This window comes from Meriones unguiculatus, chromosome 12 (assembly GCF_030254825.1).
Source record: "Meriones unguiculatus strain TT.TT164.6M chromosome 12, Bangor_MerUng_6.1, whole genome shotgun sequence".
Lineage (NCBI taxonomy): Eukaryota > Metazoa > Chordata > Mammalia > Rodentia > Muridae > Meriones > Meriones unguiculatus.
The window spans coordinates 20,413,435-20,432,242 of NC_083360.1; the positions used below are offsets into that span (position 1 = coordinate 20,413,435).

At 43.3% G+C, this 18,808-nt stretch overlaps 1 protein-coding gene across 10 annotated transcripts in view; it reads left to right on the forward strand.

Annotated features, from left to right (window-relative positions):
* Positions 1-18,452, forward strand: part of Ldb2 (LIM domain binding 2) — a 325,686-nt gene extending 307,234 nt beyond the window's left edge. The window contains exons 6-9 of one of the 10 annotated variants that reach the window (XM_060365363.1): positions 10,205-10,328; positions 11,337-11,485; positions 13,948-14,090; positions 16,819-17,224. In XM_060365363.1, the coding sequence (XP_060221346.1) occupies positions 10,205-10,328; positions 11,337-11,485; positions 13,948-14,052 (378 nt within the window). In that variant the 3' untranslated portion in view covers positions 14,053-14,090; positions 16,819-17,224. Of the gene's footprint in view, positions 1-10,204; positions 10,329-11,333; positions 11,486-13,947; positions 14,091-16,818 lie in introns of all 10 variants that reach the window. The other 9 variants (XM_060365361.1, XM_060365364.1, XM_021648606.2 and 6 more) reach the window with 9 other exon arrangements.
* Positions 18,453-18,808: the final 356 nt, after the last annotated feature.

Sequence of the window (18,808 nt, forward strand, 5' to 3'; positions counted from 1 at the left end):
CTACTTCATAACTGTCATTGTCCTAATGTTATGAATCATGATGTACATGTGATTTGTAGGCCATCTGATATGCAACCGCCCAGGAGGTCTCCACCCACAGGTAAGACCCACTGATCTAACACAAAGCCTAAGAGAGGAAATGAGTCTCCTGTGGTCCCCATCAGGTTCCTAGTATGCTACCTTTTTTTTTTTTTTTTTTGAGCACACAGAGAACCTTGAGGAGCCTATGAGATGCACTTTGAGTTCAACCCAAGTTACTTTAGTTGTGAAGAGGATGGGGTGCACCTAGGCTATTTTGATGGTGAACTCCTTATTTGCCTTTCTTTTACATTGTGTCATAATCGTGTGCAAGGATTGGTTCATTACCCTCAATGAACAAATTACTTGGTGCTCAGAGATATAAACGAAAAATCTAATTAAACACAAGGACACAGACAAGCTGCCTAGTATTTTACAACATAAGAAGGGACACTATCACAGTTCAGCACTTTCACAGCATCATGTGTTATCTTAGCCAAGATGTTGGTGTTTCTATGAAGGTATTTTGTAAATGCGGTTTATCTACGATCAGTTAACTGTAAGTAAAGCAGATGAGCCTTCGTTAAGTGAACAAGCCTCATTCACTGAAGGCCTTAGGAACAAGAACTAAGGCCTCCCAGAACAAAGAGCATTCTGCCTCAAGACCGCGCTCATACATCCATCCATAAGCCTGGCTCTGTTTCTCTTTTGAACTTTAAATGAGTAACATCCCATCAGTGAGAGCAAAGCTAGCCTCTATTTTCAGACCCCTAGTTCAGCAGAATGGCAAAGAACTGTTTGTTTGAAAGTTGTGAAACAGCAGTTCCTGGAATTCTGTTGGTGTAGGGGCTTCCTTTTCCTTTTGAAAATATCTAGACACCATGGTGAGAACCCAGACACTAATAGAACATCTGCATGATGCTGTAACATACTGTATACAGGGCAAACATCATAAGCATCCATTCTATCATTAAAATCAAACATTCACGTTTTCTGTGTGTGCTCGTGTAAATATACATACACACATTTATATGTAAGGAAAGGAACCTCTGTAAAATTTTAACAGCTATGTCCTGACAGGTTTGAACTGTCCTCTGGGAAGCCAGGGTTTATTCCTCGGGCATAATAAGCATGTAAAGTACTTCTCATATGCTAACACCTGGTTAAGTATAGTGTTACTTGTTTTACTAACCTAGTTGGTGAGGTACTAGTGCTATATTAGCTCTGTCAGTGGGGAAACCACAACACCAAAATATTTAAGGATTTACTCAAGGTTACTCATTTATTAGATGCTAGAATTTAAAGCCAAGGCAATGTGTTGCCATACCCTACTCACGAAGCCCCATGCAACCCAACATCTTTTACGTATTGCTGAATGTCTTCTAAACCATGTAGGTCAAACAGCGCCCACCAAGGAAAAATCAAACTTCGTAGTGGACAATTCACTAGAGAGATTTCATATGGAAAGTTGGTGACAATAATATACCTAGACAAGCAGCCAGGGAAAGACTGCCACTGTCAGTCCTGGGCTACAGGCACAAAGGCAGGCAGTGCCTCTGTCAGGCTGCCTAATAGAAGTAGACACATATGTCATGGACCTGGGTGCAGAGAGCTGCTGCAGAAGTGACCTGTACTGTTGACAGAGTAAGAAACACATACTTATTTATATATGTGTGTGTGTGTGTATATATATATATATATATATATATATATATTTAAATATGTATGTATGTATTAGAGTCCATAAAAGTTTTCCTGCTCACCTGAAACTTTAGAACATAATCCTGGAAACATGATCTTTGCAGATATAATTAAAGAATATCAATGTAAAAATCATGTTGGATTTCAGGCGTGCCCTCAACCCAATCACTGGTGTCCTTCTAACAAGAAAAGATGACATATACAGGGAAAGGGCCTATAGCAAGGGAGGTGGACACTGGGGTGATAGAGTGACAAGACAGGAAAACCAAAGATGCTGGAGCCATCAGCCTCCTGAAAGCACAGGGTTCTTCATTGGTGTTCAGAAGAGCATGGCCCTGCTTATATTTTGCCTCCAGACTTCCAGCTTCCAGACCTGAGAGACTTTATCTCTGCATAACTCAGACTCGAAGTCCCAGGGACATATCTCACTTTGATCTCCAATAGACCAAGCCATAGATGAAGTCAGTTGGAAAATAACATGCAGGATCTGCTTCCCTTGTCTCCTGATGCAGGGCTAGAAGAGAGGGCACTAAATAAGTATAGGAAGGCTGCCTGACCACTGTGGAGGGTTTGTCCAAGCCACAAGATTCCACAGATAAATTATGGCCATGAGAGAGCAAAGAAAGAGGACCTTGATTCTCCCTTCCATTCCCCACCCCACCCCCATGCTACATGGGTCTAAGAGATGTAGCGTCTCCAGCAGTTGCCTCAGTTCAGCAAAGCAGCCAAATCATACCTCCTTTGGGTGAATTGGAAACTCATTTCGGTCTGCTGACTCTGGAAAGAAACAAACAAACAAACAACAACAACAAAACCAATGGTCCCTTTAAGAGCAGAGCGGCAGCTGCTTTATAATGAAGCAGTCTACTGCCATCTTCTCCTTAATAGCAGTGGCTCCCAGTCTGAAGGGACCCCTGGATAAGATAACTTGCATGAATAATCAATTTAAAAAACAATTGAAAAAAACGGCAAAGGCTCTCCTGGTTGAAGCTGCAGATAAAAAGGGGATATTTTGAATTTGACAACCAATCTACCTTTAATCCTATCAGGAAATAAACTCAAATCATAATCTGATATTTAGAATTGCATAGCTTGGAAGGCAAAGTTATTTCCTCTGCTAGCTTGTTTTTCCTCTCTGGGCAGAGTGGGTGTGGTGACAAGTGTGACTCATTCTCATCTGCTGCTAGGGCACAACTCCTTCTCGTCAGGTTTATTTTGCCTCTTTATTTTTTTTTTTCTTTTAAAATTCATACATTATCTTCTCCTGGTATCTTATATTAAATAATGTGTTTCATGATTAGGAGCAACTCATTGAAGAATATTCCTTAATGACTCCCAAACCTTGTTAATAGATCTTTCTAGCTTCGGTTTAGCCAGAGGAATGAATTGCTAGGGATAAGAACTGGGGTTTGTGAATTTCAACCTGCTGTATCTATGGCTGAGTTCTCTACAGGACCGATTTTCGGATTCCGTCTAGTAAAACGTCAAGTGCCTGATTAACACCATTCGGGATTTACACCCAGGGACCCTCTCAGTCCCAGAGAGACCATGTGATTAGTGTCACAGAGTCGCTTACAGACTCCAGGGTGTATCGTTCCCCTGCCTCAAGCAGGATGTGCAAAAAGAATTCTTCAAAACACCAATGTCCATCTTTTGAGTGCTAGTCTTGTCTCCAGCTCTGCAATAAGAGCTTGCCATGACTCTTCCAAACCATCTGATAGGAGCACCAGTTGCAAATGAGGAAACAGAGTCTAAAGTCCTAGGGGAAGGAACAGACAGCTAGTAAACAGCAGATGTGAGGGATTTGACCCAGAGGAATCTCACACCTGAACCGTTCCCAACATCTGTCCTCTGCATACATATCTATGTCACATTGGAAGAGCTAGACAGAGGTGCTAAAAGGCTTTGGATTCTATATCTTATCATCAGTTCACGCCATTTGTGTTCATGTTCCCACAGGTAAACAGAGCAGCAGTTAAGAGTTAATTGTGCAGTGATGAAGCCAGACAAACTCAACCAAACCTCTCCCCTGTCCTTCAGAAAGCACTGTTACCTCAGCTGCATTAAAATAGTCACAGCCTTCATTATTAGCTCTGGATGACTTACCAGCTCTGGGTCTGAATTTTCTCACCTGTTAAAATGGGCCAAGAGGTGATGAAGGTTAATGATAAAATTAGCATGTGCAAGGTACATACTCCAGGGAGAGACTTAGACCAGGCACTCCATGGCTATTACTAAGTTATGACTCGACAAATATTTGAGTATACCTATTACTGTGTTAAATAAGAAGAGTAAAACATGTCCTGCCATAAAGAAGAGCATGAACAAGTCCACAAGAAAAAAAAATCCTAGTGCCAGTATAAATGCCGGAATTATAGAGATTAATAGCAAGTGCCACAGAGGTGAAGAAGACTCTTACAAGGGGATCCTCTGAGAGGGCGTGGGATATGAGTTGGGCCTTCAATGATTTTAGAGGTTCATGTGGGTGTGAGTCAGGTGTTTTCAGAGCAGAACTAGGCTCATCAGCAACCCCCTACCTATTGATATACAGCAAGACAAAATGGTTAACTGGTCACAAATGAACCGTTTCACTAGGTGCCTTGTCTCGTTAATCTGACTTTTTGTTTGTTTTGAAAGCACATCTTTATCATTGCAAAAAGCAGTGGCTTGAGTGGTGGTCTGCTTCTGTTCCTACACTGCCACGGAGGCATGACAAGTCATTTCCAGTCTGCCTCCTTAGAATAGTGCTGTTCATAATAAGGGTCAACAAACTTTCTCAGAAGGGCAAGATAATAAATGGCTTTGGGTTTGTGCATCATATGAATTTGGTCCAACTGCTCATCTTTGTTATAGTACACAAGAGCTATAGAATAAAGGATGGCCAGATATGGTACATAGAACATAGTTTCTCAACATCTGGTTTTGATGACTGGAAGGAAGAGAGTAAGGTTTATATAGTAAGGGGGGAAAAAAACTAAGCAGAGGCCTGAGCAAGGTGTCTACCTAGCATCCTTGCAAAGACCTGGATATAAAGAGTAGGTAGGGAGATAGGGAGCTGGTTTAGTGGGTAACTCACTTGCAACAGAAGTGTAAGGACATGAGTTTGAATCCCAGAACCCATGTAAAAGAGTTTGATGTGAGGACAGTGAGATAACCTAGTGGGCAAATTGCTTGCCACCAAGGCTAGTGACCCAGAACACAGATGCCAAAAGGAGAGAACCAACCCCAAAAAGTTGTCTTCTGACCTCCACACAAGTACAGAGGCTCACAGCACACACACACACACACACACACACACACACACACACAATTAATTAATCTAAAGTCCAATGTTCTTACGATGAGAGGGGGTAAGCTCATAAACCAGATGGCATGGCAAATATAGCAACCAACAAAAGAGAGAGATCATGCCTCAAACAAAAATGGAGGTGACGACTTACCCTTGAGGTTGTCTTCTGTTACATGGAGCACGATGCAGGCATACGCATGCGCGCACACACACACATACACACACACACACACACCCCACACACATACGTAGCCCAAAAGAATATATAGTTCACCCTCATTTGTTATTCAAAAAGAATAGGAGTCAAATGTTGGTTGTACTTAGTGGCAACCACATGCCGACTCCAGGACTCCAGCATCAAGGTAGCTTCAGGCCAACACAGACAAGTGCCACTTATTTCTTCAACACCAGACGAGTGTAAGTGTGCAGCTGAAGATAATCAGAATCCTCCAGGAAAACTATCAGATGAAAAGGAAACAAAGTGAAATAATACACCGTCCACATTTGCTAGTCTCTCTGTGGATATGACATTGCAGAAATGTTGAGTATTACCCACGCCTCCCTGTCCAGTCAGCACATACATACGCATTTGGGTCAGGCATTCTGCACCGAAGATGCAATCAGCCATTTATTGGCTGAATAGATTGATCACTTCTAAACCCACAGGTCTGTGCCTGAGTTGTCCACTCCTGACAAATGACTCCTTGCTATTAATCTGGCTTCACTCTCTGACCCATCCATCTATGCATCCATTCATTCAGCAAATCCCTCTTGTCAGGATCCCAGAAAGTCGGAACAGAAGCATGCAGAGCAAGCCCAGCCTATACTCTTCCTAAATCTGCAACGTTGCATTCTTTGAGCTTTTTGAGAATGAGCACTGTCCTTCTCTGGGGTCCTAACTAGCCTGGGAAGCCACACATGTTGAAAGGCTTTATAATCAAGCGTACTCATGGCACAGCCACCTCTTGGACCTTGGTGATCCTACCTTTTCGATAGCCATCTGGGATTCCAGGAGGCACTCTACAGTACCACTGTAGGAGACAAAATTAAATTTCAGCCCTGCATGGGTGCGGTTGCAGATGTGGCAGATGCTGTAGACTTGCAGATTGTCACCTTTCTTTTCATGTGCTGGGAACTTGGGAGCAGGCACAGCTTTGCTATAAAATTGTTCTTCCAAATCAATGGACTTGTATTATTATGATGAATTCATTCCATTAATGTGCGTGCATGCGTGTGCGTGTGTGTGTGTGTGTGTGTGTGTGTGTGTGTGTGCACGGGAATACACATTCAGCATAAGAAAAATGAGCCATGGTCTGGTTCACACTTATTATTTAAAAAAAAAAAAAAAAAGGAACATTTACCTAAAGTCATATGAGACTGGTGAATTCAACAACCTTCAAGCCATATTCTCAAGAGGTTCTGAGACATCAGAAAGCAAGGATCACAGCTCCAAGAATTGGTTGGGTCCAACAGAAACCTACTTCCCCAATCATCTTCCTGATTTTATATTGTAAAGGTTGCAAGGCTTTGCTGTTGCCCAAATGTAATGCCTAGCTGCTCAGGAGACCTGCTCTTATCTGAGTTAGCTCTGCCACCTACAGCACACAGCACAGCAAAGCCACTGTGTCAGCACAGCAGATATGATGGCTCATCTGCATACATGAATAAAGGGGCGGGCTGCTGCTCCAGCCCCAGACCTCTCCAATGCTAAGAAATGGCCGTGAGGATTCTTGATTAGCATGCAAAGACGCAAGCTTCTTTGGGGTGGGTTACAATGATAGAAAGATATTTTCATGTTAAAGGGGAAGAGAAAGATTTTAAGGATTAGCTTCTGGGGGAAAAAAAAATCCAATATCCAGAGAGGAGAGGCTGTGTGGAAAAAAAAAAATCATGAGTTCTCAGCTCAGTTCTTATGGCAAGTACAGTTCCCCCAGTCCATACCTTACTCCTTTCCAGTCACCCTTTCTGAGTCTAAGAAGGTCATCTTTGTCATCCTGTCAAATAATAAAAAACAGTTTTGTCAAAAGGAGATGATTTCCTGAGACACTTGAACTGTGAACCAAGGGTAGATTTCTTAAGCTGTCTAAATCATTTCTAAGGGGACAGTATGTTCTTGGAGGGCAGAAGGTTGTTTTGTATTTGGTGTTCCCAACACAAAAGCCTAGCTCCCAACAGCTGAGCGCAAAGCTCAGTGAGTGGTTGCGGATGTCAAGAAAGGAAGTGTGGTGCTGCTGGGTCTATGCTGTGCATCCAGCAACTGTGCTGTAATCTAGCCGCACTGAACACTTGTGCGTGCGCCACCTTACTGCGAGTTCTCAGAGTACAAGGTGGGTATCTATTTTGTGGACGAAGCTGAAACCCAGTGCTCTCCAGCAGCACGTCCAATGAGACCCACCAGATGACAGTCAGGTTCCATACTGAGACTCGCCAGCTTGTTCCACTCACCCATGTCTTTTATAGCCATCACGATTGCGTGTGTAACAAAAAGATGTGAACTGAAAGAAAATAATTTTCAAACCCTTTGCTCTTTGTGTGTTTGTTGAAAACGAAAACAAACAAAAAAAAAATTTTCCCGGTCCTTGGAATTTCTGAAAGTTTTTCTTGCCATAATCATGACTGCAAACATCTCTGAGTCTGCCTGAATGTGACCTGGCTCTGCTCCGAGGGTGAATGGCTCCCAGTCCTGCCAATAGGGACCATGTGGCATTGCTGAAGCATGTGCTCTGTATATCCTTTGAATCCCAGGAAAGAATTCTTAATAGGAAAATGCACATATAGAGACCTCACCACTTTGGAACACGGAGTTAATTGTAAGAGAACTCTGTCCCTTTTTCTGATTTCTCTTTACTGGCATTTTAGATTTTAAAGGGAACCTAAACTAAGTATGAAGGTCCACTAGGTTGAAGGTCTAGCAAGGAATTCCTGGTTGTAGTGCATCAGAGATCTGTATTTAGAGTTCCCAAGGACTGGGAGGAAAACTTTCTCACTCGCTTCTGCTGAACATCGTGTGTGTGTTGCTAAGCCTTCAAACTCTTCCTTCTTCCAAGGAAACTGAAAGAAGTTTACAGAAAACCTATAGATAGGGTTAGTGCATTTAGCAAATCTGTCATTAACAAGTAAATTCGTTCTAGGTGGAGTTTGTTGTGATCCTGCTGAGATGTGAGGTGGGGAGGGACTTGGAAAGAAGGAAGAAGTGAGGAAAGAATGGGCGGAAACTGGAAACATGGCAGAGTAGTGATTTCCCTTGGGAAGCCCAGAATCTGTGGGTAGAGGACCTGAAACTCTCCTAAGAAGTTATAAAATTATATGCAGGTGAGGAATTTTAAAGCGTGGGCTTAGGGCCTCATGTGCAGACTCCATGAGAAGGGGCTGAGAGTCAGAGTCTGTGTTCTCAGTGGTCAGATCACGTGGTTCTGAGGAACACATTCTTTAGACTACTTTTTGGGCCGAAAAAGGTCTTGTGGTCTTCCTAAAAATTACTGCTCAGGTGCATCTGTTCACTGGAGCCAAAGCAGGGACACAGATGTAAAAGGCAAAGCAAAGCGTCAACATTCCAAGAGTCTTATTTAGTGGAAAAGAGCAACACCAACTGTTGTATTCACGGGTAGAAGTCTGAAGGAAGATAACAGTCTTCTCTACATCTTTAAGGATGGGGCAGGCATTAGCCAGAAGGAGAAGATAATAAAATTCAGGGGGCAAAAAGGAAGATGCTGAAGGTGAGGGCTGATACAAGGCGAGAGGCAATAAGGAAGTCAAGCAGAAGCTGAAGCCAGTCAGGGGTAGGGGGCTGCATATGTGCCTCTCCTAAGCCAACCATGCTTTGCAGAGGAGCAGGCACATATCAACATTTGCGCCACTGTAGCCCTCATATGTGATGGGTAGTTAATTCCAAGTCACAGACTTTGTCCTAGTAGGTAGGGAGTTCTCGGTGCAGTGGTGTTCTGACATGTATCCAACCAAAGTAATCCAGAAAAGTCTGCGGTCATCCTAAATGATTTGTCTTTTTGTTTCGTTCAATTTTGTCATCAGATGTCTTGGACCAAAGTAAAACTGAAAAAGCTAAACAAAGGAGACAACAAGGTGACTAAATGTAGAGTCAGAATAAATTCCCCCACATGGAGTGACTATGGTTACATGCCATTTACATGATCTTCATGGGTAAAATAAAAATAAAAATGAGCACGTTAATAAAAACACATCATCTGCCTTCATGAAAGTCAGCATCAAGAAACATGACCTTGTAGAAAAGTGAGGGGAAGGATAGAAGGACCTGGAGGGGACACGAGCTACACAAGAAGACCAAAAGGGTCAACTAACCAAGGCTCAAAGGGACTTGAAGAGACCGAAGCACCAACCAAGGACCATGCATGAACTGGACCTAGGCCCCTTACACAGATGTAGCCAATGGGCAGCTCAGGCCTCATGTGGGCTGCCTAGTAAGGGAGCAGGGGCTGTTTCTGACATGGACTCTATTGCATGCTTTTTGATCACCTCCCCCTCACTGGGCTGCCTTGACAGGCCATAGGGGAAGAGTACAAGCTCACTCCTGGCTTGATGTACTGGGGTGGGTTGGTAGAAAGAGGGGCTCTCCTTTTCTGAGAAGAAGAGGAGGGAAGATGGGGAGGGAGGAAGGTGGGACCAGGAGGAGAGGAGGAAGGGTGCTACAATCGGGATGTAAATTGAATAAATTAATTTAAAAAAAGAAACAATGCCTTGTTCTGCAAAGTTTAAAAGATGCATGTCCCTGCCAGATACTCTTTGTAAACCAGCACTGAAACTCAGTGTGAGGTTATACAAATAAGAACCGCAGCCAGAAGCCAGAGCAGAAATGAGTTCCACAGAAGAGAGAACTTTCCTTATGCAAGGAAAGAAAGGCCTGGTTCCTTACGGAGCTGTGTACAACCACAAGTCTGTACAGAAAAGTGCGTGCATGCGTGCGTGCGTGTGTGTGTGTGTGTGTGTGTGTATAAATCACATCCTGCTGTAATACCAGGTTATAAATGGTACTACATTAAGTGGATATAATCAAGTGTGGGTGATATTTCTGTCCCTTCAAACTTACATAGAGAAAATGAAAACCAGGGAAAGAAAGAAAACAGAGCCCTTAAGCTGTCTAATGAATTCCAGCTGTTAGAAATAATATTGTAATTAATGTGATCAAATAGCAGAACACCAGTGACTTTGAATTCCTTGCAGTTGTGTGTAATACTGGAGCCAATGCAGGAACTGATGTCGAGACACAAAACCTACAACCTCAGTCCCCGAGACTGCCTGAAGACCTGCCTGTTTCAGAAGTGGCAGCGGATGGTGGCACCTCCAGGTACGCTTTCAGTCCTCACAGTCTTTATAAACATGGTCTTGGAAGTTCTGGGGATGAAGGGCTACCAAAGGGAGGAGGAGGATTTATTCGTCGAGAACGGTAGGTTGCTAGGAGCATTCCAACCACGCCTTGGGACAGGTATGCAAAACTATGTGTGTATGGATGTGCCTGCATGGCACTACATTGGATATAGCTCAATACAGAACAAAGAGACAACAAGTAAATTAATAATCCTCACTGCACATTGTCATGGATCACAACCAGTAAATAATTGTGCCATTATTCAAATCCAAAATATTTTTTTTACTATTTCTGAATAGTCCATTCCTGAGAAAGCCTACGTTCCCTCATTTTCTTGTTACACCATACTGATACATTCTTTCTAAGAATTTTGCTGTTATTAGATAGCACTTATTAAAGACCAGACTCAAACCATTGGGTATTCCTGCACAGCTGAGAAGCTCCTATCTCACCACAAGTGCGAAAACCGAAAATATCAAGATGTGAGAGAGGCAGGCTGCCATGAATATAGTAGGGGCAAGTGTTGCACATAGCTTTGCCAGTGTTAATACTTCTTTGACAAACCCTGCATCTTCTGAGGTACCTACGGGATCTTTGTTTCCTTTGTTACGGAGAGAAAAAGTAGGCCAGTTCCCAACTTTTCTACTGGTAAAAATGTTTTAAATTAAATTATGAAAGTGGTACCTGTAGCTTGCCCCTAAAGTACTATTAATGAATCATAGACATATAATTAGACAGAACAATTAAATAAAAATCATGTCATAGCTACAAGCAGAAGAAAAGAGTTTCACACATTTTATGCTAGAAATAAATTGACCATTTTCTCTTATTGTTATTTTTGGATTACACAAAATGGGGACATTTTAAATAGCTCTCTTTTCGATGTGTAAAAAGAATGCCATTGGAGGGACAGGAGGCTGAAGGGTGCCTCATATGCCTGCCCCATAGAGTGCATCGCTCCTTCTTCCCTTTTCCCTATTACAGCAGAACCTACAAGGCAACCGACAACCAAAAGGAGAAAAAGGAAAAACTCCACGAGCAGCACTTCCAACAGCAGTGCCGGGAATGCCACCAACAGCGCCGGCAGCAAGAAGAAGACCCCTGCTGCAAGTTTGAGCCTGTCCAGTCAGGTACCTGTAAGTCTCGCTTTGCTTTTAGGCCTGAAGCCTTGCCTTTCCTCTTCACCCAACTCAAGGGGCTGGGATTCCTCTCTGAACTTAAAAGAAAAGAAAAAAAGAAAAAGAAAAGTTCTGGGTAATTTGGAGGGTGGGAGGGGAGGAGCAAAGCAGGGAAAGGATGGAATGGGACAAGAGGTAGGAATCACGCCATGGTAACGTCCCCTGCAAATGAGGAATCAGAAGGTAATATTAAGAGTCTGTGCCGTGATGGGACCTGAATTAAAAAGTCATCAGAGTCACTGACAGGAGATATGGCACTCAAGGTTTAATTAAAGCATCACTTAGCAGCATGCCTGGTGGCAAACTAAGGCCTCTCGGTTGCAGCCTTGGAGACCCAGTATGCCCCTGGAAACTGGTCCCCTGAGCACTGGCTCCATATTGTAATTTGCCTGGGTCTCCCCAGTAAGGGCCTCCCCTCTTATTTAAGACCCAGGTAATTAGCTTGCAGCCACTAGAAGTGCAGCTCAGGAAAGTTCTGTCTGACACGCCATTAGCTCACATAAAACGGTCCCTAGTCTGACCTCACCTCTTGACTCCCTGACTTCTTCCCTTTACCTCTGGGCCTAGCCAAAGGCTGCTTGCATTTAGGGGTGGAGGGCTGGATGGAACTTTGAAACTAAGTGTTGAAGCTTGAGTCCAAAGAGAGCAGATTGCACAGCTTTCTTCGTCACTGGTTGACTCTTCTCAAATTGAGCCATGGCCTTTCCTGCCTCCAATTTCTCATTACAGTAATAGACTGGCACTTTCAAATACTCCTCTCCTTACAATCACCTGCTGTCACCACCCGCCATGATTCCTTGTGGCTCCTCTGCCCATGCTCATGACTGTCACCAAACATTTGACTTTGTTGAATCCTGACCCTTCCTTGACACTATGAGTTCTAGAAACTGACTTTGGAGGTATGCTGCTCCCCTAGTCTGGCTTCCTTTCCTTTTCTACCCTCTTTCTGTTGTTCTTGCCAGCCTCTGTCTAATCCTGCTTCACCTCTTTCTGCAAGAGTAAACTTTTATCTGGAAATTCCCCTGCTTGCAAATGTGCCTCTCTGATCTGCCCCTCAACAACTTCTTATTGGTCAGTTCTCTTTAGACAAAATAAACCCAGTGCTCAAGGATTCCCTGAGTCTCTGAAATTCTTCCTATCTCCCACAAACTGGGGTGTGATTTCCATCCTCACTGCACTGAAGAGAAGAGAATAGTGGAAACAATAGCCACCAGCCATAGAAGGAGTCATTTGAATTTTAAGACTGCTAAGAATTATCAGCCTCAAGTAATACAGTGAGTTTCCAAGCAGTCCTCTATTTTCTAAATAGAACTTTGACTCATCATTTGTGATGATCAAAGGGGAAAAGTTAGCAAAGAAAATCTATGCCTTCTTATTAAGGAACCAGAAAAGTTATACTTGCTCCTGGTTATATAGAAATGTGACTGGAGAATGGAAAAAAAAGAAGTCCTGATCTAAAAAAATAGACTGAAAATGTCCACCCAAGTAGAGTTTCTAAACTCTAGTCCTGAGCCTAAGATTTGTTAGGCTCCTCTAGCAAACAAAGAAAATGGATTTTTGAGAATTCCGAAACCATGGTGTTGCTAATGAAAAGCAGGGCTGTTGAAGGGATTTAGTTTCTGCTCAACAAGCCTTCTCTAAGCTCCTACTGTATGTGATGTTCTGCAAGGCATTAGAAACCCCGAGATTAAGCATTATTTGAAAACAAGGCCAAGGGGGCTCTGTCATTAAGTAGCTTGCTGTTTAACGTGGGCATGACCAAGAAGTTTTCACTTTCATGCCATCTCACAGAGCACCATATTGAGAAGGATTCTGACAGGTAGTGTTTGGTAGGGCATCCATTAGTGATGTCTGCCATGAGTGTAAATGTTGAAAGTCAAAGTGTACTTTATATATTTTGCCGTACCTGGTCTGGGTGGGATCATTTCAATGCTAACAAACACATAGATTTTTTTCCACTCCATGATCCTCCTGTCCTCTGAGCCAAGAAGTGGTTTTGGGTAGAGGATTGCTCCATTGGGGAATTTTCATGAGTGTAAATTTTGTGTGAGCAAGGCACCACTGAATAGAAAGATGAGTATTGGCAGTGTCCCTGTACCCTGCATTTTAAGGTATTTTCATTATATAAAACTTTCAGGTGAGCAAAGAAAACAAGGAAGAGAATCAAGCTCTGGGCAGACTCTTAAGTGTCTTCAGTTTCAATGGATTTTAAACTAGAGTGACCACAGCTTTTTAACCAGTTTCTACTGAATCAATATCATCATATTGTTAATGCTCTGCAGGCATCGGCTACCGAGCCAATGACCACAGCCCTGGCCTGCATAGCTTCTGCATCGACAGTGTGTGTGTGTGCATGTGTATATGTATGTGGTCAGGACTAGGGTTTAATCCTTGGATTCTGCTTCTCACTTCATGAGCAGGGGCTAGGAGCCATCCCGAACTGCAGCCTCAACCCTGGGAGGGATGGAGACCTGTGTCATTCAACAGCAGTGACCCCTTCTGGCCAATTTAAGGAGAAGCATTGAGGGGCCCTGAAAGGAGTCACTTCCAGTCCTCCTCAGAGGTTGGTGGTCCTTGCACGGGGGATTAGTGAGAAGGTGTGAAATGGGGGAAAGCACCTCCAAGCTCCCAGCTCAGGGGCAGAGGTCAGCCTCATGGGGAACTGAGGGCCTGTGGGCTACTCTCAGATGGATTCCTGTGCCCCCAGTGGGTCACAAAGGCTGGAGATGGGAAGGAAATTTACTCTCACTACTAAAGTGGGATTTCTAAGACATGGGTGCGGGGACTTGCTTTTCACATCCCCTAGCTAACAGCAGTGTGCAATATACAACATATTTTCACTTACTTTGTGTGGAGGTAACAAGTAGAGACAGCCAGAGCAGAGCATCCCTGTCCTTTTGTAAAGGTGTGAAATAAACCAAATAGAAATGTTCATAAAATAGCCTCAAGTATCTACGCTCACATAAAGTCTAAAGTTCTTAGTCGTTTATAAGCTACCCACCTATTAGTCAATTGAGTCGTGCGCACACACACACACACACACACACACACACACAAAACACATAAAGTCTAAAGTTCTTAGTCTTTTTATAGCTAGCCACCTATTAGTCAACCAAGTCACACACACACTCACACACAGAGTTATCTTTCTAATTAAAAATACTTCTAAAATAACCAATAAAGCCAATACAACATCTCTATGAAACTTAGAACGTTTACAAACGCCTAGGCCTGGGCATCTTTTCCAGCTATTTCTAGAGTGAGTGTGGGAGAGCAGTTCTCCACATATTATAAGCCTATGCCAGAACCCCACTAGAGTGACTCAAATCACTACATGCCTATTGTATTTCTTGCATGAATGTCATTTTCTAATGCAGAGACCACATCTGCAGTGCCGGGGACTTTCCTTCTCAAGTGACACTTAATTTGGCTACTTCTTACATTTCTCCTCTGCTTTCTAAACCACCCTTCACTCCTTCATACTCTTTCAGCTCCTCTCAGTGGCCTTGGAAATCACAGTACTAACACAGAGCCACGTGGTTGCTTCTATGGCCTTCTCCCACTTGGTGACATTCAATGCATGCTCCTCAAAGCCTTCCAGGTGTGTTCATTAACCCTTATGCTGTGCTCCACCAATCTTTCCTTCCCTGTTCTTTCTACCTCCTTTTGTTTTTCATCATAAGTACAGCCTCCTAATTGCCTGTACCTAAGTGACACATTTTATCCTCGAACTCCTGGGAGTGAAATGGTGGCCTCTCAGCTAACTGAATAATGTTCACAAGTCTGTGCATTATCTACACTCCATCTAAAACCACGCGGTCCCTCTTATCAGTCAGAAAGACAGTGTCTATTTTGCATCTCATCTTAAGAGTCCTCATGAGTCTCCTTACATGTCAGTGTCATTTTTGGCTCTTCACTGCCTAGTAAACACTTTCTTGGAAGCACCCAGTTCAGTTTCTGGCCAGTACCCTTTGTAGTACCTTTATTTCTGAGTTAACCAAGCTCACATTTTATGCATTTACTCCATCTGGACCATTTCTCCTTAAAAGCAGTTTTACCAGTTCACAAGAATGACTAGTCAAAAAACATAGTGTGGAAACCTGTTTATCATCTCATCCAAATAAGGAAGGGATCAGGGAAGGAATAAATAAAATTTCATCCCAGAGTCAAGCAGGTGGTAATTAGGGGATGTGTTCAATGGACACCTTCATAGTGCTAGTCAGTATTAGAGAATGTGGCTCCCTTTTCCAGATGGTAGCAAAGCTCCCCAGGGTTTAAAAATGCAAAAAGCCCAGGGGTCAAACATTTACTGAATTAGCTTCCTTTCAAAGCTCTGCACACCCACCACTCCAGTGCAGCTGGCCTAGCAAGACTGAGAGCAATCTACCCTCTTCAAGCCCTGAACCTTTAAGTAAACGATGCTCGGACCCTACCTGGAAGAACCTACCTGACAGATAGCCTGCCCCACACCGGGGTCATCATTCCAATATAATCCCTTTTTGAACACAGAAGTTGGCCTGTGTGTTGGGTGTATCCCTACCCTTACCACAGGCCTGGGCTTTTCCAGCTGTGACTTCGACGGGAGCTCCCAGCTAGAGTAGGTGGTTTTCTTGTTTTCGTGGAAGGACAATTCGTACTTAAAGGAGTGATTACTTGGATTCTTTTTGCATGCCCACATCCCTGATGACTACCAGCTCCATTGGCATAATTATAATTAGCTTGCTCTTCATCTTTCTTTTATGGTACCAGCTGGACAGACTGGTTCTCTTTACTGCCCAGATTGGTAGCAGGGTTGCCTTGTGGAGATAGGTGACAGGCACCATGAAATAACAGATGGTAAATTCAGGGCTTGTTGGCAATCAGCAGGTTTTTGCTAATGACTTAATTAGCTATGCAAATTGTCAAATCAGTGTGAACATTGTTTTTATCGAAAACTTTACCTAAATTAATTACCATAATTAAGTAGCAGAATGTCAAGGATATTGGCTGCATAAAAGGACCTGGCAGAGTAGAGAAGAGAGGGATTCTGTCTTCAATTAAAATGTATATCATCCTGGGGACAGAGTACTGCTTGGAATGAGTTGTGTGGGTATTACAGAATGGTACCTTATCTACCAGTATGTCCCAGCTCTCTGCACACAGACAGGGCTACTCACAAGCACTCAGTGAAGGTGCGATTTTTGGAAGTATTGCCAAAAAGGTTCCATATCCCACTCAAATGTGCCCCGGGTCAGCAAGTTCTAAGCGTGGATTTTTTTAATTTTGAAAAATCCATTTTTTTATTTCTGCAGATTGCTAGCATTGCTCGTTCTCCGGTGTCAGGCTGCGCACTAAGGACATAAACTCGCGTGGTTGTTACACATCAGGAGGCGATGTTTATTTCCTGTAGAAATCCAATATGCGTCTCGGCCCCCCCGACATTGAGAACTGACCCGGTTGCGCAGCGCACGCGAGTGTGCCTGTCCTAGGTCCCCTGAGCTCCTCTCGTTGTTGTTTTAAGCTGAGCTTCTCTCCCCTAAGGTTTCCCTGTAATAATGTCAGCTGCTGTTCACAGGATGTGATGGTGGTAGGAGAGCCAACTCTGATGGGAGGTGAGTTTGGGGACGAGGACGAAAGGCTAATCACTAGATTAGAAAACACGCAGTATGATGCGGCCAACGGCATGGACGACGAGGAAGACTTCAACAGTTCACCTGCCCTGGGGAACAGCAGCCCGTGGAACAGTAAACCTCCCGCCACGCAAGAGACCAAATCAGAAAACCCCCCACCCCAGGCTTCCCAGTAAGATGGCGCCTGATTCCGCTGCCCATAGGCCCCCGCTGGGTAGAATTCCAGTCGCAAATCTCTACTATCAGGAGAGGCAAGAGGTGAAATTTAAAACACACAAACAAAACGTTTCCATGCAAACATCTGTTTCTAAACATGACCTGATTTTCTTTCTTGCAATTTTTTTCCCCTTTTTTGATTGAGAGGATCGTTCAAATGAGCCTCCACGGCCTCTCCTTGGAGGCCTTCATGAGAAGTACAGACACTGTCCCTGACAGTAATTAGAAGCAGCGGAGGCTTGCGCACCTCCTGGCACGGTCTCACCTCCCTCTTTGTGTTGAATTTACTGTCCACGCACCCGAAGAAGGCCATGCTGTGCTCAGGATCTCAGTAACACGCCGACCCCAACTACAGATGACTTTTTAATATTGTAAAATATTTTCTGCTTTTTTGACTTGCATTTGAGAGTTTCTTGTTTCAGTAAAAAAGAAAAAAAGAAAAAGAAAAAGAAAAAAGTTCATTTTGGGAAAGTAATTTAAATGAACCCCATTTCCCCGCCTCACTTTCCATTGGTTTTCCGCGTGTCAAGTCCCTGAGAAGACACAGCTAGGTGACTTTCTGACAAGCTGACCCTAAAGGGTTCTTGGGGCTGAGTTGTTTCAGTTTAGGCTAAGTACTGAAACAAGGAATCATCAAAGATATATGGGTAGATTTATTATGTACACAAAGACAAATGGACCCTGGGAAATGTATGCATTTGTAAACTTGCTGTGGGTCCAAATATTTTCAAGCCAAGCCATGTAATCCATTAATTTTGTGGGAAGCTTAATAAACCTGAAACTTTTTGTATTTCCTCTTTTTTTTTTTAAATTGTATCTGAGTTGACTGAGTTTTGGTATTTGTTGTTTTTTCCATGCTTGTATAATATTTTGTAAATCCTTCACCTGGTTCTTTTATGAGGACTTTTCTTTTGGGGCAAGTTCAGTGTATTTATGTGAAACTTTATAAGAGAACTAATTTTTCCATTTGCATATTAATATGTTCCTCTATACATGTAAAGACACAGTGGCTCTGTGTGTCATAAAACAGCTGTATTTTATGTATGCTTTACTGGTAAGTGTGCCAATAATAAACTGTGTTAATGACCAAAGTAAGTGAATCTGGCTCCTGGTGTGAGTACCTGTGAATCCATCTGCTCACAATTATGAGAGGTGTCAAGGTTGGATTTAACATCCAGACTCCAAATGGAATGGTATTCTAATACCCGTGTGAAGTGGCTCACTGCCCACAGACTTCTCAGAGACCGAATACACTCACAGGCAGTAAGTCACGTAAAATCAATTGGTTACAGTAGAGCTGGCCCTGGTGGCAAAGATTCCAGTGAGCTGGCTTGAGAACAGAAGAGCTCACCTTGTTCCTTACCGGCTGTGGCACCGGCTTTGCCGGCCGTGGCATTGGGTGAGCTAGCTGGGACAGTGCTAGGACGCCTGCCAGGGTGCTGTGGTTTCGGGAGAG